Below are 22,871 nucleotides of genomic sequence, written 5' to 3'. Positions count from 1 at the left end.
AGAGGAGAAGCAATGTAAAATATTGTGTATTTCTTTAACATGGACTCGATGGACTTATGATTGTTTTTGGTTACTTATGTATTTTGTGTGCTCTTTTGGGCAATTTCCTTCTCATCTCCTATTCCCAGGACAGGTGAAGCACTAATTCTGAAGTGGGGTGGAATAGGGTATTTCTTTTTCCAGGGATTGTATCTTAAAAATATTATGATAGTAACACATTTAAATAATTAGTACTTGCAGTAGAGTCCCAGTTGCGTTATAAATCAGGGAAAAATTATCTGTTATCTGTCTTCTCATATCTTCTGGTTTTGATAAGCAAAATCAAATTGATTTAGGAGAAGAGTTGGAATAGTATAATAAATTTGGCTATTTGGGTAAACATAGCTATTTTTCAAAGAGCATCATTTGTGTAATTATTGTTAAAATGCAAATTATATACTGAAAGTGTATGTACGTCAAGACAATGTATTCAGATATACAGATTAAAGTCCTACTTTGCTTTCAATTTCAGTTACTAGTTCAGGTTTGTTAATGATAAGATGCAAATTGAGCTAGCATGCATGTGCATAGACACACACAATCCAGGGTCTCTGTGTTTTACAAGATGAATAAATCTTTTTCAACTCCCTGAAGTGTTAAACTGATGCCCAAAGAGAATCTGAGTGAGGTCATTGACTTTGAAGCCCCAGCAGGAAAATGTTCAACTGGTGTCTTACCCCTCAACTGGGATGTTAACTCCTTCGAACTGGAATGTTGTCTGGGGTATGGCAACAGCAAATGACTTAAAGATCTAAGGTAAAAGTTTCTAAATATATTGATAGATTTAAGTGGATTCTGCTCCTTAAGTATCTTAAATAATCTTGCTTTAGGAAAGGACAATAATTTTTGTAATGTCTTACATCTCAGGATATGTTTGAATCTGTGAAACCTTCACTGGCTCCTAAACAAACAAACAAAAAGATGTGTAGTTACTGTAATTGTAAATAAATTGTTGTCAGGTGAATTAGAAGTTGCAAGGGTGGAAAAAAAAATACCAAACCTAGATATGTCTGTGTGTGTCCCTGTGTGATTTGTTTACTTTACAAAATAGTTTTACACAGAATTGTTTACTTCATCCTCAGATCACTTTGTAAATAGACAGTAGAATTATCTCCATTTTCACATGCATAAATAGGGTTGGAAGAGAATATTACAGATTCCTAAAGTCCATCAGCTACACTCAATAGTGTAATTGGAACTCAAATGTGGCTCTTCTGTCTCTACAGCCGGTACAGTCTTATTTGGTTTTCTTTCCATTACTGTTAATACCAACTTTAGATTCTGAAATTTGTGATAAGAAACGATGTTTGCCCTATAATGTATGATACCCTATGACCTTTCTTCATTATGTCCCTAAAATGTCAACTGAAAAATATTTCACAAATCTCTTGAATTATCCTGTTAATTGGTCAAAACATTTATTTTTTAATTTATCTCATATTTGGCTTACTAATAGCCTAAAGTGATCTAAACAGAGGTCCCCCAATTTACAATTTAATATCACTCAACTCTGGGAATTTGCTGTGCCACTTTCACTTATTATGGGTCAGGGAAAATTAAGCTCTCTACTGGGAAAAACTGGTATTCACTATGTTTCCAGCCTGAGCTCTGGACAATTGTGTAGCTGGAGCCTATTCTTTAGATAGCATGACCAATGAGTTTTTGCATCATACTGGGGAAGCCCTATGACCCCTTGTTTCCAAAGCCAAGTTGAAAGTCTCACTGATGCTAGTACCTGAATTACATAGGTATTCATGATACATACATCCATATTGAGGTCTGATACCGTTGGGCCATTTATATCTTCTACTATATTCATTTTTTAAATTTAAAAATAATTTTAATAATTGTTTTTTAACTTGTAAAATAATACATAATATAGAAAATTGGGAAAATACAGAAATATAATAAGTGAACCTGATAGAATGCAAGGTAAAATTTTCATATACATTCTTTTGGCATTTGAAATCCATATACAGGGCAGCCCAGGTGGTTCAGCGGTTTAGCGCCGCCTTCAGTACAGGGCATGATCCCGGAGACCCAGGATCGAGTCCCACATTGGGCTCCCTGCATGGAGCCTGCTTCTCCCTCTGCCTGTGTCTCTGCCTCTCTCTCTGTCTCTCTCTGAGTCTCTCATAAATCTCATAAATAATCTCATAAATCTCATAAAAAAAAGAAATCCATATACACATATGTGCATATACAAGTATATATATGTGTGGCGTAATTTATAACATTATGGAGATCATGCTGTATATATACTTTTTGCTATATTTTTATTTAAATTATGTGTATAAAATTTTGCACTTGTAACAGCTTCATGTTTCATTTTATGGGTATAGTTTTGTTTTAACCATTCCTATATCATTAACCTGTATTTCCATTAACAATGAGAACTAAACAGTGGAAAATAATGTTGATATCATTAAAAAAAATTACTCAAACAAAACAAAACAAACAAAAATAAAATAAAAGTTTACAATTAAAGAACAAGGAGAATATTTTGCTATTATTACTATTCATACATGAGTAACCAAATTTGTACTACTGCCTTGAAAATTTTTGGTATGAGAATTTCTTGACATAGGTCTGTGAGCATGAGAATCCTTGGAATGAGCCTTTTGGCATGGGAAACTCTTGTAATAATGCCATGGTCTGGGAATTCCTTGGAATGGGGCTGTGGCATGGCAAGTATTCCAAGATTATAAAGAGGCACTAATGCCTTTGAGAGAAATTCCAATAATCAGGTAATTAATTTTCTATTCCAGAATTGCTTTGCATTTTGTGTTATTTCTTACTGATCATAACAACCCTGGTAGAGAATATTATTATCTGTATAAAATATTAGGAAATATAAACTTGGAGAGACAAAAGAATTGGTTATTTATCTAGACCTGAATCTTGCCTTCTAAATCTAAAGTCCTAATTTTTTTCTAAACATAATTATGCATAAAAATTGCCTGGGAAATACTTTTTAAAGTGTGGATTTCTGGGCTTATCCTAGATTGGCTGAATATAGTCTCTGGAGATGGACCCCCAAAGTCTATTTTATAGATATGCCCAGGCAATTCTGATGTAACCTGTTTACCAACCAAGGTTTGTGGCCCACTACTCTACAGCATATTAATGCTACTAACTGGAGCCCTAAAAATATATTCATGTCAACATAAAGTTTTTCTTGGGAGAAAATTTTTAAGGCACTTAAATAACATTCTTTTTCATTATAAAACATTCAAGTTATTGCTTAGCCTTTTATTTAGACTCTTTTGGCTGAAAAGAACTGATTCACATTTTGGTCACCTAATGTATGTGGAATGCACATGAAATGATAAAGAATAAACACTGTCATGGAAATACAAAAATAAAAGCTGATGCTGGCCGAGTAAAAGGAAACTCTATAGATAGAGCTCAACAGCCATAATAATTGGAAGCTTCCCTAGTGCTCCTCCAATATTATGAGTCAACCTCTCTCTGTATACCCACTTTTCCTTCTCTCACTATAGGCAATAATTCTCCTCCATGGTGTGGAGGATATATAAATATATATATTATATTATTATAATAATATAATATATATTTCTTATATATAACCCTATTTTTCTGCTTACATATATTTATAACTCTTATTTCATCATAAATACAACTAAGTCTACCATTCTGGACCTTGACTCTACCTCGTGACTTTTTTTTATCTTATACTTCAATGTATATTGGTGTGTGTGATTTGACTTATTCCTCAATTCAAATTTTTCTAGGATATAACTGATTGCACATCTGTCATCCAATTACACACCTGTCATTGTTGTCAGGCCATCATTAGGATCTCTGGTAGGTCTAGGTACTGGTTATCCTTGGATTAAGGGTCCAAATATGAACCAATCAGATTCAATCTGGGAAGGTAAAGCCACTGGTCTGCCTAGGGCTCCCTATCCCTTCAGCTGGGCTGTAAACAGAGAGGTTTCTCTGAAAACATCAGGCTGGGGTTATCAGATTGATTATCACAAATCTGTATGCTTCTGTAATGCCTCATTTTTCAGGACTCAGATAAGGCAAGAGATACCCATAGTTTCCATGAAGACTTTTCATGTCACTGAGAGCTTAAAATCCACAAATAGGAATTTGATTTATCTTCCCTATGTATTCTAGATAATTTTATGTCAAAGAGGATTTGTTATGTATTTGGACAAGGTCTTTTACTATACAATACTAAATGTATACTATTCAGTAAATAAGTAAATACTGAGAGTCAATTATGTAGATACACCGAGGTCCACATGTTTGTATGTTTATAGTTCTTGGGCACATCACAACTGTTTCAAAGCTGAAAATGAGTTTCAGGACAACTGTATTTGTTCTATTTCCTCTTGCTTCTCCCTCCATAGATACAGCTCTCTTTTATATATTTCAATAGTAAACAATTTATATTTAATTAATCAATAAAGAGTTTTAGTTTTAACCATTGGGTCAAGTTATTAGAAAGATTTTATCAAGTTAATCCTGAAAATTCTGTACTTCTTCTGTGACACTATTTAAATAGTAAATCTTTTGAAAATTAAGATCTACCCATATACACAACATATTTATCCACTTTTCAAATAATAAGAATTGCAAAATCTTATTGTATAAGAATTCCTTTCACTTTATAAGACAAGCTTCCTGGATTTTATTGAAGGGATAAATAGGAAAATTGCCAATAACTTTCACATAAGTAATTTCAGGATTAAAAGAGGTAATACAGATTTCTCTGATGGGGTTATGAATAGGCCATTGACACTACTTATGACACCAAATATGATACAATATATTGTTTTCAGAAGGAGATACTCTGATCATAGCATAGATTAGCTTTGTATCAGTTAGTTGCCCCTGATTCCATGGAGTAAAGCGTAAGTCAATTTCAATAAAGGCATGAACTCTGGAAAATTAGTTCTCTGCGTGTTTGACTTGAATGGGATGAATCTCAGTGTGACATCCAAGGGACGATGGGAAATAGAGGTATTTTAAACTAAATTTGCCATTTTTGTCAGAGTTCTGCTGTGTGTCACAGATATATAGTATAGAGGCTCCTTGACACATGGAAAGTAACACTCAGATTTCATGCTTCAAGTTGATGGTATTGAGTCATTAATGGAATTATTCTTTTTTTAATTTTTATTTATTTATGATAGTCACAGAGAGAGAGAGAGAAAGAGAGAGAGAGAGAGAGGCAGAGACATAGACAGAGGGAGAAGCAGGCTCCATGCACCGGGAGCCCGACGTGGGATTCAATCCTGGGTCTCCAGGATCGCGCCCTGGGCCAAAGGCAGGTGCTAAACCCCTGCGCCACCCAGGGATCCCAAATTATTCTTTTTTTTAAAGATTTGTTTATTTATTTGAAAGAGAGAGAGAGAGCAGGAGGAGGGGCAAAGGGAGAGGGAGAGAGAAAATCTCAAGCAGACACCCTGCTGCGCATAGAGCCTAACGCAGGGCTGGATCTCAAGACCCTGAGATCATGAACAGAAACCGAGTCAGTTGCTTAACCAACAGTGCCACCCAGGTGCCCATGGAATTCTTACAACACTGTACTATGAGGCCATGCTATGAGGCCATAGATGAATGAAAGAAAGTATTTAATTCTTGAGTATATTTAATTTCTAACTCAGGGAAATTATAACAACAGTTGCCATACAGAATCACTGAGCACAAAGCACTTATACTCATTAAGTACATGTTATATCAAGAAGTGCTCTTTCAGAGTATGCCAAATATTATTCTCTAATTTGTCAAGGGGTATATAGTTTTATAGAGGTGATAGGGCAGTGGAAATAAATTCTATGGAATTATTCCATGGAAATAGATGGGAATTAAAAAGGATGGGGCTTTATTGACCTAGTTTTCTTGGTAATGATTCTGAACTTTCAAATGTGTTTTCATTTTCAGAGACCCTTGTTGTTGCGATATGTCTTACTAATTAATTTAAGAAGTTGCTAAGTCTGTGCTTATGTCCCTTTTTAAAAATTGTACTTCCCCCTTGTGGTCTGTGTTTTTTTTTCAATATCTAGTTTCATGTAAGTAACATAAAATGGCATTTTGTTCTTTAAGCCATCATTAAATTATTAATAGGTTTTGTTTTTACTTTTCAAATATATACTAAATTTTCTAAGAAATTTAGATAGCTCTATCAGTGTTCTCCCGGGTTGTACCATAAGTACTACAATGTGTTAAAGCTTCTATAACTTTTTTTTTTGCTTTTATAACTATTTAAATCATAATCACATTTATAAAAAACAAAGCATTCCTTGGGGCACCTCAGTGGCTAAGCATCTGCCTTCAGCTCAGATCATGATCCCAGGGGTCCTGGGATGGAGCCTTGAGTTGGGCTCCCTGTTCAGCGGGGAGCCTGCTTCTGCTCTGCTCCTCCCCCTACTCATGCTCTCTCCCTCTCTCAAATGAATAAATAATTTTTTTAAAAAAGTGAAGATTTGCTACCATATGAAAGAAGTTTTAGGATCTATACTAGTTATTCCCTCACTATTCTCTAAAACAGAGGTTCTCAAATTTAAGTGGACATCAGAATCACTTGGAGGGCTTATTAAAAGGATTGCTGCACCCCACCTCCAGAGTTTCTGACTTGGGTAGGGCCTGAGAGTTAACCCTTCTAAAGATGCTCATGCTGGTGGTCAGGGACCACACTTTGGGAACCACTGATTGAGAGTTCGTGTATTGTAAAGGCTAAGAACCTGGCCTCTGAGGCCAAACTGGATTGGTTTTCATCCCGGGCCAGCTGTATATTAATTGTATAATCTTGAGCAAGTAATTAGACCCCTTCCTTCAGCATCCTCATCTGTCAGATGAAAAAAGAGAAGTACCTATTCCCAGAGGTTACTACGAGATTGAGTGTATTAACAGGTATAACACACCTAGGACAGTGTCTAGCACACAACAAAGACCTGTCCCAAATATTTAATGAGTCAAGGAAATATTTTAATTGCTGCTATGTGGAAGGCATGCCAATTATTTCTTAAATAAATTTGTCTACTGTTTTGAAACTGGACAAATAGAACTAGAATTCTATATTGGTACTTGGAGAAAAGAGGTCAAATATGCTTTAGTTTAGAATGACAAAAAGGTTAGTATTTCAGTTTGGCATAAAAGTAAGCAAGTAATTTTGACTTCTTTAAAAAACAATAGACTGACCCAGGTGGCAGAACAAAAATTAGTAACCGCCCAGAAGGAGGAACCACAAAAGGACAATAGCCCCTGCAGATGGGAGTGAAGGAAGGTGCCAAGAGCCTAAGGAGTATGACAGAAAGACAGATGAGAAGGCAATGTTCGCCATCTTGCCTAGGTCATGGTTTCAGCTGTGGGACACTGTTGTGCATTGGCCTGGTGAGTAAATATGGAACAAGCCATCTGTGGAACATCACTCCCACGCCACCCATGGAGATCAGTGGAGCATGTTTTTATCAGTGTGACTTGAACATAGATGACTGAGGGAGAAAGTCTCTAACCACAGTAAATTTGAGAGGCCCTTTGGAACAAAGGGGAAACAAACAAACCAAAACACAAATCAACAGACAGGCTTTGAACATTAATGACATCAAACCAGGCATTCTCTGGCCTAGGACCGAACAGCCAGTATAGGCACAGTGTGAAAGCATCATACATAATTAGAGATACTTTATGCTTATTGACCCTGTTTTGTAGATAAACTTATCATGAATGTATTTCCATTTCTGGTAGTGATCAGAAAGCACGACTTTCCAATAACAATCATAATCATCTGTTAGAAAAATCTATTCTAAAATTTATTGAGGTTCTGTGGTGCATCAAGCATGACTATCTTAACGGTCCTGAGACTGGCCCTGAGAATTTACCTTGATCTATCTGGACAATAAGACAATTAGTATAGGGGGCTCCTCCCTCCCCCTAACAGAAGGAGTTGTTAGCTTCTCACTGGACTGTTAGCATTTCCCCTTGAAAAATAGGAATGCAACTTTGCACAGGCCTGCAAAGCCATCAGATGCTGGGCTTTCTCAGACAGTTCTATGAATAGCTGGCAGCCAAATTCAGCAAGGCTGGTCCCAGAAACTTGTTAGTCACTTTGATCTGGACTCCACCTCCATTGATAAAGTTGCTTCCAGATATGCTTTGTGAAACAGAGGAGTAGCAGGAGGAGGAATTCCTATTACCCAGAAAGTTCACTTACAATGTGTCCAAGAGCAGGTGCTGGCCCACATCATCTATCTAGAGCATATTAGGGGGATCAGAAAACTTAAGTCCTCTTTTTTCCTGATCTTTGCTTGTATATTTGTTACTCTAATAAAATCCATTCCCTAACCCACACTGTGTGACATGTCAGGTGATGAGTGCAAAGAGGCCTGCCTCGCACGACTGAGTTGAGAATAATAGGTTAATTTTATTTCCAAAATTGTAGAAAATTGAGTACACTCAATTCTACTATCATTTTCGTGAATAAACAAAGCAAAAGAATAAAGTTGAACACTGGGGAAAACAACACAGGCAAATTTATCTTGGCAGCTTGAGTTATAAACTGGGATAAGATTATAAGTAATGCACTGCCACCCAGTGGCACACTTTCACTTTAAATGAAATAATGGTTTATAGAGTTCAAAGACTCCAGCCACTGGGAGTCTTTGGTCAGGAACTTTTATACACCACTAGCAAAGTATGAGGGAAAGAGAAGTTAACACTCAGGTCATAGGAAATTTTGAACCAAATGAGAGTATATAACTAACCCAAGTCAAACAAGCAAATTTTTAAAAAAGCAAAACCAAAATCATTTATAAGATAATTGGAAACTTGGCTTTTGCCTTGATACTCAATATCAATGATTTGTTGTTCATATTTTTTGATATTGTAGTAGTACTGGGCTTATGCTTTAAAATAAAGTCACTTTTGTCTTTTAGAGTAAACATTTCAAGATAATCACTGATAAAATGATGTGATGCATCAAATTAACATGCAGAGTGGAGGGAGATAAACTGGAGCTATATTTGAAGCAATTTGAGTTATAAAATGAACATTTTAAAAGTTGCATGATGGTTACATGGGGATTCATTACATAAATCTGTCTACTTCTGTGCATATTTGAAATTCTCTATAACAATTTTTTTCAAATATTACCGGGACATATATTACCCTTGATTATAGGATTTGATTAGTAAAAATAGTGTTTTCCCCATAAATTGTTTTGCCGAAATCAGTAGATTGAATCATAGGTGAGAAAGAAGAACTTATAATCTTTGTGTGCCTTATAAATGAACATGGAGGAAACTAACACAGACCTTCTTAAGTCCAAGGGAATTAGAGAGTTGAAACAGCTTCTTGGGATGCCTGGGTGGCTCAGCAGTTGAGCATCTACCTTTGGCTCAGGTCATGATCCCGGGGTTCTGGGATCCAGTCCCACATCGGGCTCCCTGCAGCGAGCCTGCTCCTCCCTCTGCCTGTGTCTCTGCCTCTCTGTGTGTCTTTCATGAATAAATAAATAAAATTAAAAAAAAAACCCAGCTTCTCAAGCATGTTTGTATCAAGGGTCAAACTCATGTCGACTTATGAAACAGATGACTAAAAAATAACAAAAGATGAATTGTCAAGACTTATTATTTAGTAAACTGCACTGGAGTGCGGTTAATTTCTCTCTCTCCCTCCTCTCAGTATCTAACTATTTGAGCTCCCAAGTATGCGGATTTTCTGACCTTTCAAAAAAGAGCAAGGGAGTTACTGCCTTGTTGCTAGGTTTTAGGTAACAATTAGAGGTCCTTTCACTCAATGATAGAGGTGCTTTCACTTTTTCTCCTACTCTGACTTGAGTCTTTCAGGAAATTAATTCCGTTTCTTAGCAACCCAGATGGGTCAAACTTAAATATAGTAGGGTTCTTTTGTAAAGCAAAGGCTAAATGCTTCCCTTATAAAACTGTTTGTTTAGACTTGCTAGGCTTTGCAGAAAAGATTTGCTGAGATATACTGCCCTAGAAATTTTACAAAAAGCTCAGTTTCAAATGGTGAGTGAAATTATTGATTTTCTAACGAATTCTCCTGCTTTTGTTTTATTTTGAATTGTTCTACTTTGTCAATTTGACTAGCTTTTTAGAATCTGTATTTTTATATGAGATAGATGAATTTATTTATGAAAGAGTAATATCTTTATGTATAATATTGTAAAAGGGAGATTATGAAAAATGTATTAAGAAGGAGAAAGTTGAGCACTTGGGTGGCTCAGTGGTTGAGCATCTACCTTAGGCTTGGGTCGTGATCCCGGGGTCCTGGGATTGAGTCACACATCAGCCTGTGTCTCTGCCTCTCTCTGTGTCGCTCATGAATAAATAAATAAAATCTTTTTATTTTTAGAAAAAAGGAGAAAGCCAAGCTGGAATAAAGTGCTGAATTTCTTTATAAACTTACAAATATGCAAAAAACAAAAAAAACCCCTTACAAATATGCACGAACTTGTGGTTCACTGTGCTCTTAATAGCACACTGCTTTACGCTGCTTTTTCTTATATTGACAGCATTTAGGTATTGGGTATATAACCTATATTTCTTTAAATATCTATTACCCCAAATACTAATATTACAAAATTAGATATGTAGGCAAAAAAGCTTAAATTTGCATACATTTGCTAATCAAAGAAGTTTATTTCTTTTAACTAGCATATCATTAAAAACAGATAAAAATATTTTGTGACTCTCCAATTAAAAATATTTGAAGAATAAATTAAATGAAAGCTTGTATTTTATATTGCCACTTGTATATAGAAGCTCTCCATTATTTAGGAATAAATATGATTAGATATTTGGGGTTTTAGATACAGTTTTCGAAAACAGAATCTGTAATTTTCAGTTTTTGACAAACATAGAATACTTATCATTCCTCTTACTGAATCACATAAAATTTGCATTTTTGTAAGATTGGAAAATGGTTGAAAAATAGTATTTCACATTGCTCAATTTAAAATATGCTACATAGGATTTGTAAAGCTAGAAATCCTTGTCTCAACAATTTTATAATCTAATTCGGAGGCAGAGTTTGTAAATAATTCACTTTAATAGGTGCAAGGCAAAACGTATCTTCAGGCTCCATTGTTCTATTCAGAAGGAAGGAGGAATCCTGAAGGGGAAGCTGGGAACACTTCTACTGGAGATGGCATTTAAAAGGGTCCTTCAGATATAATAATTTCATAGGTGGAAAGTAACTGTGCTTACTAAATGCAGAATAACCTATTCTTTCATTTTCAATGAGACAACTTGGCCAAAATATAACTTCCATAATATCAACATTTACCACAAAACCTTGAACTGAATGAGAATATTGCTGGTTTATTTTTTTCCTAATTTCTAAACCACACATCTCATAACTTTGTATTTCTCTATGTTGCAGCTTTTACCATTTAAAGTAAGTATGATGAGATATCACCATCACAGACTTCAATCATTCAACTAGGTCACCAGGTGATTTCTTTCATCTGAGGTGGCTATGGACTCCGATGAAATATGCTAATACATGATTCATATACTATAAAAGCCTAATGTTACAGACATATTATTCAAATGAATAGCATGTAAGACTAAATTCATAATATAAGGACAAAATAAAGTATCACAAAAATTGGAGAGAATTTATTACCATTTAAAATATTAATTTAGTAAAAAAATTAAAAATTTAAAAAAAAATAAAATAAAATATGACTTTGTTTCATTTTTTGTTAGTCAGGAATCCCCAAGACATAAACAGAGACAGGCACGTCTCAGTGTCAGCAAGGTACTGGTGAGCATGTCTATCTAGTCAAATAGAGATCTAGGCCAGTGTTACATTGTCCCACCACAGCCTCTTACTTTATGGCTAACTCTCTTACTGCCTTGATACTTGTTTTTATGTCAATTAGACTTCCAAGGTCTTGGCCTGGTTTTATTCTTCCGGTTTATGACCCTCCTGGTGTCAATTTCTTTCCAGCTGTATGTCCTGGTGAGGTACTTCACTATCTCATTCACTGACATCCTCAACCTCAGTGTCCTTTCATTGCAACAAATTACAAAACCCCTGACCACATAGCCAGATTTCTGAGCCCTGCAGGAAGTAGGTATGTGCACAATTTTAGCCAAGACTGAGGCTTCAGTGCTCCTAGAAGTTTAAATATATATTTTTACAGAAATGTGTAGGATCATGGGTGAGACAAGACTGTTTTATATATATATATATATATATATATATATATATATATATATATATATATAAATATATATATATAACAAAAAGCAAGAAACAAAAAACAAAACAAAACAAAAAAAAACATGTACTAGAACAAATTAACTATCCACTATCTGTCAAGGACTTGATTTTCATCAATTCCTAGTGAGTCCAGAAGAATCCAGCATGAATACCAAACATGCAAAGTTATTAAATGACATGAAAAATAAACCAAACGAACTCAAATTTTTGTTCTAGTTCATTATCTTCCAGTAGATTACTGTTCACGCGAAGTCAAATATCACCTAATTGTGATTTGGTAAAAACAAAATCAGAATAAGGAGAATTAATCGTGTGGTTTTATATTAAATAGCCCCAGCTTATGAGATGCCATACATATTGATCTCTAAGTATTGAGGGATATGATAAGGGAAATAAAAATATCAAATGTGGGTCAGGGTACTCTTGTTTCCAAAAGATTTAAAAAAATATATATATATTTTTAGATTTATTTGAGAGAAAGAACACCTGAATGCCTCCAGATAAATGGAAGACGGAGAAGGAGAGGGAGAGAGAAATCCAAGAAGATTTCTCGCTGAGCACAGAGCCCACCAACATGGTGTTCCATCTCAGGACGCTGAGATCATGACCTGAGCCAAAATCAAGAGTCCCTCTAACTGACTGCACCACCTAGGTGCCCCTAAGAGATTATCCAAAGTGGGCTGCCAACCTGCAAGCTACCCTCTACACCTTCTTAAATGTATTTTACTTATGAACACTTTAAAATTCTATGCCAATATTCCTGCTGTAATACAAAAACATGGTATCAAAGTATTTTTTTAAAGATTTTATTTATTTATTCATGAGAGACACACAGAGAGAGGCAGAGACACAGGCAGAGGGAGAAGCAGGCTCCATGCAGGGAGTCAGACGTGGGACTCGATTCCAGGTGTCCAGGATCACACCCTGGGCTGAAGTTGGCGCTAAACCGCTGAGCCACCCGGGCTTCCCTCAAAGTATTTTTTTGAGTTTAACTTACTATCCTTTGAATTTTAGGCATTGCTCAGAGAATAGTAATTCCACATTTTTATTTCCACATAATTTGTTGATTAATGTGGTATTTTAATGATTAAATTTAATTCATTTTACCAGTAATTTTATGGAGATTGTAAGTGGCTCTCTATTCATCAGATTTGCTTTATTTTTACTGTACTATTTATCAAGAAGAGATAACATTTTTGAACACTTGGGGAATTTCAAATTTTCATAGTCAGATGATGAATGTCATTCTCTTTTTGGTCTCTATTCAGTTATTTTTTTATTGTAGTAAGAATACTTAACATGAGATCCAATGTATTTTTTAAATTGTTATTATAGACAATATATGTGAAGTGCTATTCCACTGCATTTCCCTCATCATAGTGATATTGAGCATCTTTTCATATACCTGTTTTCCATTGGCTTATATTCTTTAAGTATATTCAGTTTTTTAATCAAGTTCTTTTTGTTGTTGTTGTTGCTATTGAAGTGTAGGAGTTCCTTAAATATTTTGGATATTAATCCCTTATCAGAGAAATGGTTTGCAAATGTTTTCTCCCATTTTGTAGGTTGCCTTCACTGTTGATTGTGTCCTTTACTTGCATATTTCCCATTCCCTTGACTTTTTTGTTTTTTGGGTTTTTGTGTATGTGTGTTTTAGTTTTTTGTTTTTTTTTTTTTTTTGCAAAAGTTAAGTAGACTCAATTAGGTAATAGCTATGGTCTTGTTCTATTTATTTTTCAGAAAAAAATTGTCTTTTGTGTATATTGAAATTTATCCAACCTGATTTAATGGTTAATTTGGTTTTTTTTCTCTAATTGAGACAAAATTTACATAATTTCACTAGTTACCATACTGACATGTACAACTTAGTGGTTTTTAGTATGTTCACAATCTTATGAAACCATTACGACTATCTAATTCCAGAACATGTCTATCTTCCCCCTGCTAAAATCTTGTACCTGTTGGTAGTCAATCCCAATTCTCTCTTCCCATATCCTATGGCAAAAATAAAAGATTTTTTATTTTAAATCACTGAGTTTGGGAGAGTTTGTAATATAACATTATTGCAGATAAGCTGACTTAACCACAGGTCTATAATTACAATTATGTAATGTATCTATATTTTGTTTAAATCTATTTATCATTATGATCTTTTTCCATAAACTATTCTTCCTTTTATTTTTTCATAGTTTTATTTATTTACTCATGAGGCACACAGAGAGAGAAAGAGGCAGAGAGATAGGCAGAGGGAGAAGCAGGCTCCAGGCAGGAAGCCCGATGTGAGACTCGATCCTGGGACTCCGGGATCACGCCCTGAGCCAAAGGCAGGCACTCAACCGCTGAGCCACCCAGGCGTCCCTATTCTTCCTTTTATATTTCTTATCTTGGTTAAATAATTTTGTATTAGCACCGATGCATTAAAACTTCTTGATGTGCCACGAATGACTTTTGCTAATATAGCCCAAAAAATTTTTCTGGCTTTATATATCATAGTATTTCCACTGTCTCCTCACATACATAGGCTATATGCCAACCACATTGTACTTCTTCCTTTTCTCTCAATGAGCCAGTCATTTAAAAAAAATTTATATTAGAATTTGAAAAGCAATTCATTATTTTATTATACAAGATATTGTATAATAAAAGCATTTTCTAGTAACATTTTGACAAATACATTAAATCCTAGAAATATGCCAACGATTTCCTTGCCACTGGTCAGCAAAAAGCAAATCCACGATTCTTATCCACAGATTCCAGTGGCAAAAGCTATGATTCACTTGTGGTGGTTTAGGTGACCATAGGTATCCTAGAAATAGCTTTTAATAAATTCTACACACCTTTTGTGCCTTGGTGAAATGTTGTTTACTTCCTTAGCAGCCTGGAACATTTTTACTTATCCTTCAAGATTGGTCCAAATGACTTTTCTTGTGACATCACTTCTGTTTTCCTGATAGAGTTAGCCCATCACTCTCCCTGCTTCTCACAGCACTATTGTAATATCTATCACATTATACAGGGTTTTTTGTTTGTTTGTTTTTGTTTTTTTTTTTTCTTTCATGTCTTTCTCCCAAGTAGCCCCTCATTACTTAAGGACATTGGTTTCACGTTAATTATCTTTGAATTCCTAGTCCCTAGCATAGTGACTGCTGGGACCAGGGTGCTGAATAGATGCTTGTAGCAGCCATGATGCTTCCCTCCCATTCCACACACATGCACCCATCATTTCTGAGCTTTGTTTTCCTGATTCATAAATCTTTCAGGGATTACATTTGCCTGAAGAAAAAATATCCAATCTATCATTGCTATAGTGGCAAATCACACCAACTGGCATGTCTGTTGCAGATTGCTACATGTGAAAACACTCTCAGCCCAATGTATCTGGATTCCCAGAAAGGCAACAGAAGCAGATATGTCACAAAAGCATGCAGCATCCCATACAAGACTTCAATTCCAAATGGAAAAAAAGAAGTCCTACAGCCACCACAATGTAAAATGGAAGTCAACGCATGGGAAATAAAGCCTCCTGATTTCAGTTATAAACTGTATAAATCTTTGAGATTTCCAGAAAAATCATCAAGGACTAGTAAGGAAGAACAAGGGAGGGGGAAAAAAAGTAATTTTCCAGAAACAATGCTTCACCTGCCCAACATAAGGAATCATTCCAAGAAGGTCAAATCCCCTCCTTTTATAACTACATTCCCACATCTGGATTCACATAAAGCAAAGTTAATGTTTGTGAAGAGTGGAAAATATCCAAATGGTGTATACCTCAATCCAAAACCACATGATTTTCGACAGGTACAGAAGTGTGTTTGACTCAAAATAACATAAAACAGATAAGGAAAAAAATATATTATTTTTATTCATTTCTTAAGTGTGACTATTACATGGGCAAAAAAGGTATGTGCATATAATATGTATAAATCTACATCTTTATTTCCGATGGAACACTATAGTTCAGATTTAGCAACAAATGACAGAGGAGAAAGGTAAGATCTTGGTTGATGTTTCAGCTGATGTTGATGATACAGTTTTCTCTGCCAGGTGGAATGAATGACTCTGGGATGGACTTTCTTAGTTTTTAGAACAGTTGGAACTTACATGTGATTGGGAAACAGACTTCAATTGCCAGTTTACAATCTAAAAAGTAATAAAATCAATTCATAGAATGAACAGATAAATAAATAAAAATTCATTATTTTTATTGACAAAGGGGGCATTATATTACTTTAACGAGTCTTTCTAATGATTAATAATTTAAACAATATGTGAGCAAGACTTAGATTGATAATTTAAAATAGCGGTGAGGAGTATATATTTAAGGAAATGCAAATGAGGTCAAAATATAATTCCTCTAGAAACTGAATGTATCCTCTACTTAGGCCTATAATTTAATACATAAATAGGACTCTTGCTCAGTAATGAGGAAAGCAATAGGACTGATAATACAAAAAAAAAGCTATAAAAAGAATAAATTTTTTCTTGGAAAATATAAGAAAGCAGTTAGGAATGTGGCCTCTGGGATTAGATTATCTCTCCTTGTCCTCTTATTTATAATAATTTTGGACAAATTATTAAGTCTCTTATTTATAACATGAAATAACACTACTTCATATTTAATATGGTTCTTTTAACTAATGAAGGAGATGATTATTTACAAAGTACTTACAACAGGATCTGGGATACTGAGGTATTCAATGAGTGTTAACTCTTAGGAGGTCTTAGGATAAAAGCTACAAAATTCAAGAAGCCTTGATCCATAAACTTCTTTACTCATTTAGGGCATCCAAACCCTTCTATTTTCAGTAAATGAAGTATATTACCTTTTGGAGACAAGAGAGAGTCAATTAAATAGCATATGTCATTGGTTTATTCAAGAATTTCTCTAGTTACAGTTACAATTACAAAACTTAAGTGAGTAAAGTTCAAGGAATGGGGGATATTTTAATTTTAGCTGAATTAATTTGTGTTTATGAGAAAGTGTATTGGAGACAGTGCAATATAAATTGTGCAACCACCAGATGTCAGTATAATTTTTTAAATGAACGGGGTTCTACATTTTATTTGATTAAATAGTGATAAATCTTGTGTTGGAGTTTCCTTTGGGACTTTTAATATTTTGCTGTTTGCTTCAGCAGGATTTAGAATCACTCACAAAGAAGAGGACTGTCTAACCTCTGCCTGAGTTCATCCTTTTGTGCCACATTGATTCAGCTTTCAAGGAGAAACATTTGTGATTTTTTAAGATTAGTTTCTGGAAGTGTACAAATTCTATTTCAGTTCATATAAATTAGTTCATTTAAGTCATCTAGGGATGCCTGGGTGGCTCAGCGGTTGAGCATCTGCCTTTGGCTCAGGACTCCGGGATCGAGTTCCGCATCAGGCTCCCTGCATGGAGTCTGCTTCTCCCTCTGCCTGTGTCTCTGCCTCTCTCTCTGGCTCTCTCACGATTAATAAATAAAATCTTTAAAAAAAATTTAAGCCATCTAAAAAAAAATTAAGCCATCTAAAAAAAGCACTTTGTGGTATAGCTTACTGAAAACAGTCAATTCTATGCCAGTCTCAGTAAGTTATTTTAGCTTTGTGAAATATTTTTATGTCCTTGAAATAAACTCAGCTCCAGAAACATAACATGTAACCCTATTTCATTTGAAAATAAATGCAAATTTTGAATGGATTCTTTTAGTTTCATGCTGTTAAAAATATTATGTCATTTATTCACACTAGGATATTTGAAGTACTCTATTCCACTATAAAATGAATTGGTTATACAGTATCTTGAATTAGATTATTCTTTCAAAGTTTCATTTGCAAGTTGTAAATGCTATAACAAAATCATCACAATTGCATTTTGCCAGTGAAATAAACAATACTTGTAAAAATCACATCACAAATACAATGTCAGTAGTAAACAATACTTATTAGTAATAGTAAAATCTTCTCTTTACATATCTAGTACCAACGTAATTTACCAAACTTCGTGACAGCTTGTGAAAGGGATCCTTTTGGATTAAAATTTAAGTCCAAACACTTAAGTACAGGTAAGTCATTATAAAGTTATGAATATAACAAAAAATAAACTTTCTGCATTATCTTAATAGTAATACTTAGGGTTAGCTCAGTCAGTTGGGCCTCACACTCTTGATTTCAGCTCATGTCATGATCTCAGGGTTGTGGAATAGAGCCCCATGTTGGGCTCTGTGCTCAGTGCAGAGTCTGCATGAGATTCTCTTTTCTTCTCTCTCTGTCCCTCCCTTCACTTGTGCTTTCTCTCTAAATAAATACATACATACATACATACATACATACATACATAATCTTTAAAAAACAGTGATACTTGTAAAAACAAACAACTAAAATGATTTTTTTAACTTATCATCTTTACTAATATGGTAAATTTTTTAAATGCCCAGTTAATTAATGGGAACAATCCACTTGCTTCATTATCTACAATTTTTAAATATTATTGGAGATTGAGTTTTTAACTCAAAGTGTTCTGTATAGAAAATCAATAGAATAAATGCTTAAGAGTATAGACCAGGAAGCAAACTGTCCCAAATTACCTAAACTATCTCTTGGTCTATCCATCTGTAGGTGGGAATGATAATAATTGAATCTATATCATAGAATTATTGTGAGCATTAAATACATTATACATATGTACATCACTTTGTTAATAATGTATATATAGCACATGTTACCTGGTACGTGGAAATACACACACACACACAATTATTATCATGGTGCTATTTGAACAGTGTTTGTCCAGGGTTAACTTTGAATTATCTAGCATTCCTTATTTTGACAAGGATAATAATACATGCATACATGCATTCTATATTTACATATTATAATTTTATATCAATTATAAACAAAAAAATAAGATATTAATAGTGATTGTCCCTGAGTAATAGGGTAATGGTTGAATTTTACTTTCTTCTTTTAAAAATGACAATCAAGTATTTTATAATTACAAAATTAAATTAATTTGTTTGTAAGTAATATACACATTTTAGCACGGGTCATATTGACAAAAACCTTGTCTATGTGTGTAATTAAAATGGGACATGTCAACTTTTCTTATGTGTACTATGTGTAAGTAACTGTGGAAAAAAATATCATGGATACTTTATAAGATCCAGTCTCCGATCTCAAGAAATGTGTAAGTAAAATTTAAGGTAGAAGGCAAAATATGCCAGTCAAGTCACAAAATACTACTGAGAAGTTTAAAAAGAAGTTTCCAGGGAAATAAAAGGTAGGATTTGAATTGAAGTTTGAAGGTTGACATTAATTCCAGTAGAAATGGTGGGCAAGATAAGGAAAATTTTATTTGGATTTGCATTATAAATTGTCATCAATGTATCTATCTTGGGCCCTAATCCCCAAGTATATTCTGAGAAATATCATGAACAAAGACCCATATAATTTCTAAGTTTCTCATTTGTCTCCATATCTGTAGTACATGGGCACCACTCACCGAAAGATGATAAACAGAAGAACAATACAGAAAGATTCATCACCTACAAGCCTCATGAATGCACCTGGGATTCAAAGCTAATTTTACTAAAAGCCCCGTGGCCTATTAAATCCGCTTCATACACAGTAAGCTTGACTTTCTCTTCCTCAGCTGTTGGGAAATGTCTCCAACACTGTCATTTTTTTTAAAGGTTTATGAATCTTTTTTTTTTAAGATTTTATTTATTTATTCTTGAGAGACACAGAGAGAGAGAGAGAGAGAGAGAGGCAGAGATACAGGCAGAGGGAGAAGCAGGCTCCCCACAAGGAGCCTGATGTGGGACTCCATCCAGCATCCTGAGATCATGCCCTGGGCCAAAGGCAGATGCTCAACCACTAAGCCACCCAGGGGTCCCTCCAACACTGTTATTAATGATTGCTTTAATGCAGGAGTTTTTAATTTGTTGTTAGCATAAATAGGGAAAGATATTATCTCTAAAAGTAGAGCAGAAAGATCTCTGTTTTTTCTTAAAAATGCAAACAGTGAATTATCCAGAATTTTGGATTTTCTTTTATTATTACAAAGATAGTTGGTATGGTGGATTGAAGCCTGAATAGTGTGAAGAATTTTCCCCAAAATTTACTCTCACCCCATTTGGAGCAGCCCATTGAGTGAACTGCATTCAGGAAGAAGACCTGACAAGAAGACTTTGTCATACCCTCATCAAAAGATTTTGAGAAAACACCCTTTACCATGGCTCAAATTCTACCCTGGATAAGTAAGGCTCCTTTGTATCCCTGTATGTTCAAAAACAGCAAGATGTGCATTTGGCATATGGAACAAGTTTTTAAAGTAAAGATTATTAAATAGCAATTTTAAAAAGACAAACAACAATTAAAGTCAGTACATGTCTGCTTTTGCTAACTTCCTTTGTGTTATCTTCCTTAAGAGACACAGAAGGCGGCGAGATGTGTACAGTGCATTTATGGATCGTGTGGAAGAAAAGTTTACCCAAACATGCAAGAACAGGTGGGCAGATCCTTCAAGATTTGTTGTTATTATTAATTTGTTAGAGTTGGTACTCAAATGACTTTTTTCAATAATGTGTACTTTATCCTATAGAAGCTCCATCATAAGAATTGTAAATGAAGTATATGCATGATGCTTAAATCATTTTAAGTGGAGTCCGAGAGAATCCAGTCCTTTGATCAGATAAATTATTATTTCTCTGAGATTCAATGGAATTTTGGAAAACTACCAGTGACTTTATCACAATTCCAGGTTTTGCCCAGATCCCCTCAGACTTCATCATTCTAGAACACATGCCAACCTGCCAAGAGTCAGCATCTGTATGTCCTTGCCCAGGGCTATCTGTGGCTGCTGGAGCTGCCCACAGCTAGCCAGAAGTGCTGGGGGTCACATCTCCCAGCAGCAGCCCTCAAGTAATAAGGGGGGTGACTGTTCTGCACTGCTGCTCCCCAGAAATCCCCCAGGGGGCCAAACTCCAGTTGTCCAGTAGTGACTTGCAATTTGTTGACTTCCTTCCTGTCTCACTTGGTCACATGCTTACCTTATCACTATTTTACCTTCGCTTGGGGACCCCCTATGTTTTCACTAGAATCCTTGCCAAGTACTGCTTGTGGGAAAGCCTAAACTATGACACCAGAAGGCAGTTAGTATAGTGACCTTAGAAGGCAGAAAGCCTGGCTTTGAATCTCAGCCTGGCCACGTGATCTTGGGCAGATTACTCAATCACACTCTTCCTCAGTTCTTCAGCTGTAAAATGGGAATAATATGCACTGTCCTTAGATTCAGACAAGGTGGAGGCATCTGAGTTAATTAATAGCTTTTCTTACCTCTCTTTATGCGCTTGTCAATGGTCTGTGGGAAGGGGGGGCATATTAACATAGTGAATAGAGTTTGAGTTTTGGATTCGGTCAAAATGGCTTCAAATCTTAACCAAATCACCTATAAACATAATCTTGAATGATTTGCTTACAATTTCTGAATCAATCTTTCTTAGATTTTAAGAGAGCTAATTGAAAGGGTATTATATATAAGCTGCTGGTAAAATCTCTCATATCTTCTGGATTGATTTATCATTGATTATTATTGTTAATGATAATATAGAGATAGGGCTTTGTATAACCATAGAAAGTTACTTAATGACTATGGCTCAGTTTTCTCATCTGTAAAATGACAATAATAATTAACATCCATTTCATTGAGTTGTTGAGAGAAGTCAAAACTTTGTAAAACACGTGGGACATAGCACTGACAGTGATTACTAGATTACTAGGTGTTTTAGAAATAAAAATTTAAAAACTCTACATCTTGGGGTGCCTGGGTGGCTCAGTGGTTGAGCTTCGGCCTTCAGCTCGGGTCATGATCCTGGGACTGAGTCCTGCATCAGGCTCCCCAGAGGGAGCCTGCTTCTCCCTTTGCCTATGTCTCTGCCACTCTGTGTGTCTCTCATGAATGAATGAATGAATAAATCTTAAAACAAAACAATACAAAAAAAAATCTCTACATCTTACATCTACAAAAAAGGTATCTAGGGACTAGTCAAGTCAAAAATTGACTGAAAATAAAGAGAAGAAAAGAGGGCTGGGGGGTGGGAAGAGGAGAGAGAGAGAGAGAGAGGCTCTGCTTATGGCCTTATGTAATGAGGGGAACCAGAGAGTCAATAGTCAGTAGACAGCTATCTGAGAGGAACAGACTAGAGATGAATATGTAAAGAGGAGATCGGTGTCCAGTAAACTGGACAAAATGGGAAAAAAATTATTTTATGTTGCAAGTGCTTGGTATGAATGACATAGGTTGTAGACTTATTCTTACAAAGTTTACAAAGTGATTGTTTCAAATTGCAAAGACCCTGCTGTGCAGCGAAGTGGTGATCACCACAGCAATAGCAGGGGCTTCTCCTAGATAGATGATTTGTACTTGAGCTTAGTAATTAGGGGTTCCATCCTAATTGCTATCTTATAACCAAACACAGGCTCCAGTCACAAAGAAAATGACAGGGCAGTCCATCACCAAGTTACTTAAATGGATTGCAGAAAATCACAGACTCTTGCTGACTGCAGCATTATGAATTAAGGGCCTCCAGCCTCCTCCAGAACCTCACCCTTCCGAGCTGCTCCCACTG

The 22,871-nt window shown here is 35.2% G+C and overlaps 1 protein-coding gene across 2 annotated transcripts; it reads left to right on the top strand.

The window, feature by feature from the left end:
• Positions 1 to 9,864: 9,864 nt before the first annotated feature.
• On the top strand, positions 9,865 to 22,871 carry C18H7orf78 (chromosome 18 C7orf78 homolog). 2 transcript variants are annotated; one of them, XM_077855886.1, is made up of 6 exons: positions 9,865 to 10,043; positions 15,610 to 16,065; positions 18,224 to 18,308; positions 19,727 to 19,869; positions 20,673 to 20,752; positions 22,722 to 22,871. In XM_077855886.1, the coding sequence occupies exons 1-6, from the start codon at positions 10,041 to 10,043 to the stop codon at positions 22,741 to 22,743; spliced, it is 789 nt and encodes a 262-aa protein (XP_077712012.1). In that variant the 5' UTR covers positions 9,865 to 10,040; the 3' UTR covers positions 22,744 to 22,871. The 2 variants fall into 2 exon arrangements, with proteins under 2 accessions (XP_077712012.1, XP_077712013.1); XM_077855887.1 differs by lacking the exon at positions 15,610 to 16,065.

This window comes from Canis aureus, chromosome 18 (assembly GCF_053574225.1).
Source record: "Canis aureus isolate CA01 chromosome 18, VMU_Caureus_v.1.0, whole genome shotgun sequence".
Lineage (NCBI taxonomy): Eukaryota > Metazoa > Chordata > Mammalia > Carnivora > Canidae > Canis > Canis aureus.
The sequence above is the reverse complement of the archived record's forward strand: the minus strand, read 5'-3'. Positions and strand labels throughout refer to the sequence as shown.

Excerpts from the sequence above, each read along its gene's own strand:
- C18H7orf78 (XM_077855886.1), top strand. Across the intron at positions 16,066-18,223 it reads AACCACATGATTTTCGACAG|TACCAACGTAATTTACCAAA; the intron begins GTACAGAAGTGT and ends TTACATATCTAG. Across the intron at positions 18,309-19,726 it reads GTCCAAACACTTAAGTACAG|TACATGGGCACCACTCACCG; the intron begins GTAAGTCATTAT and ends CCATATCTGTAG.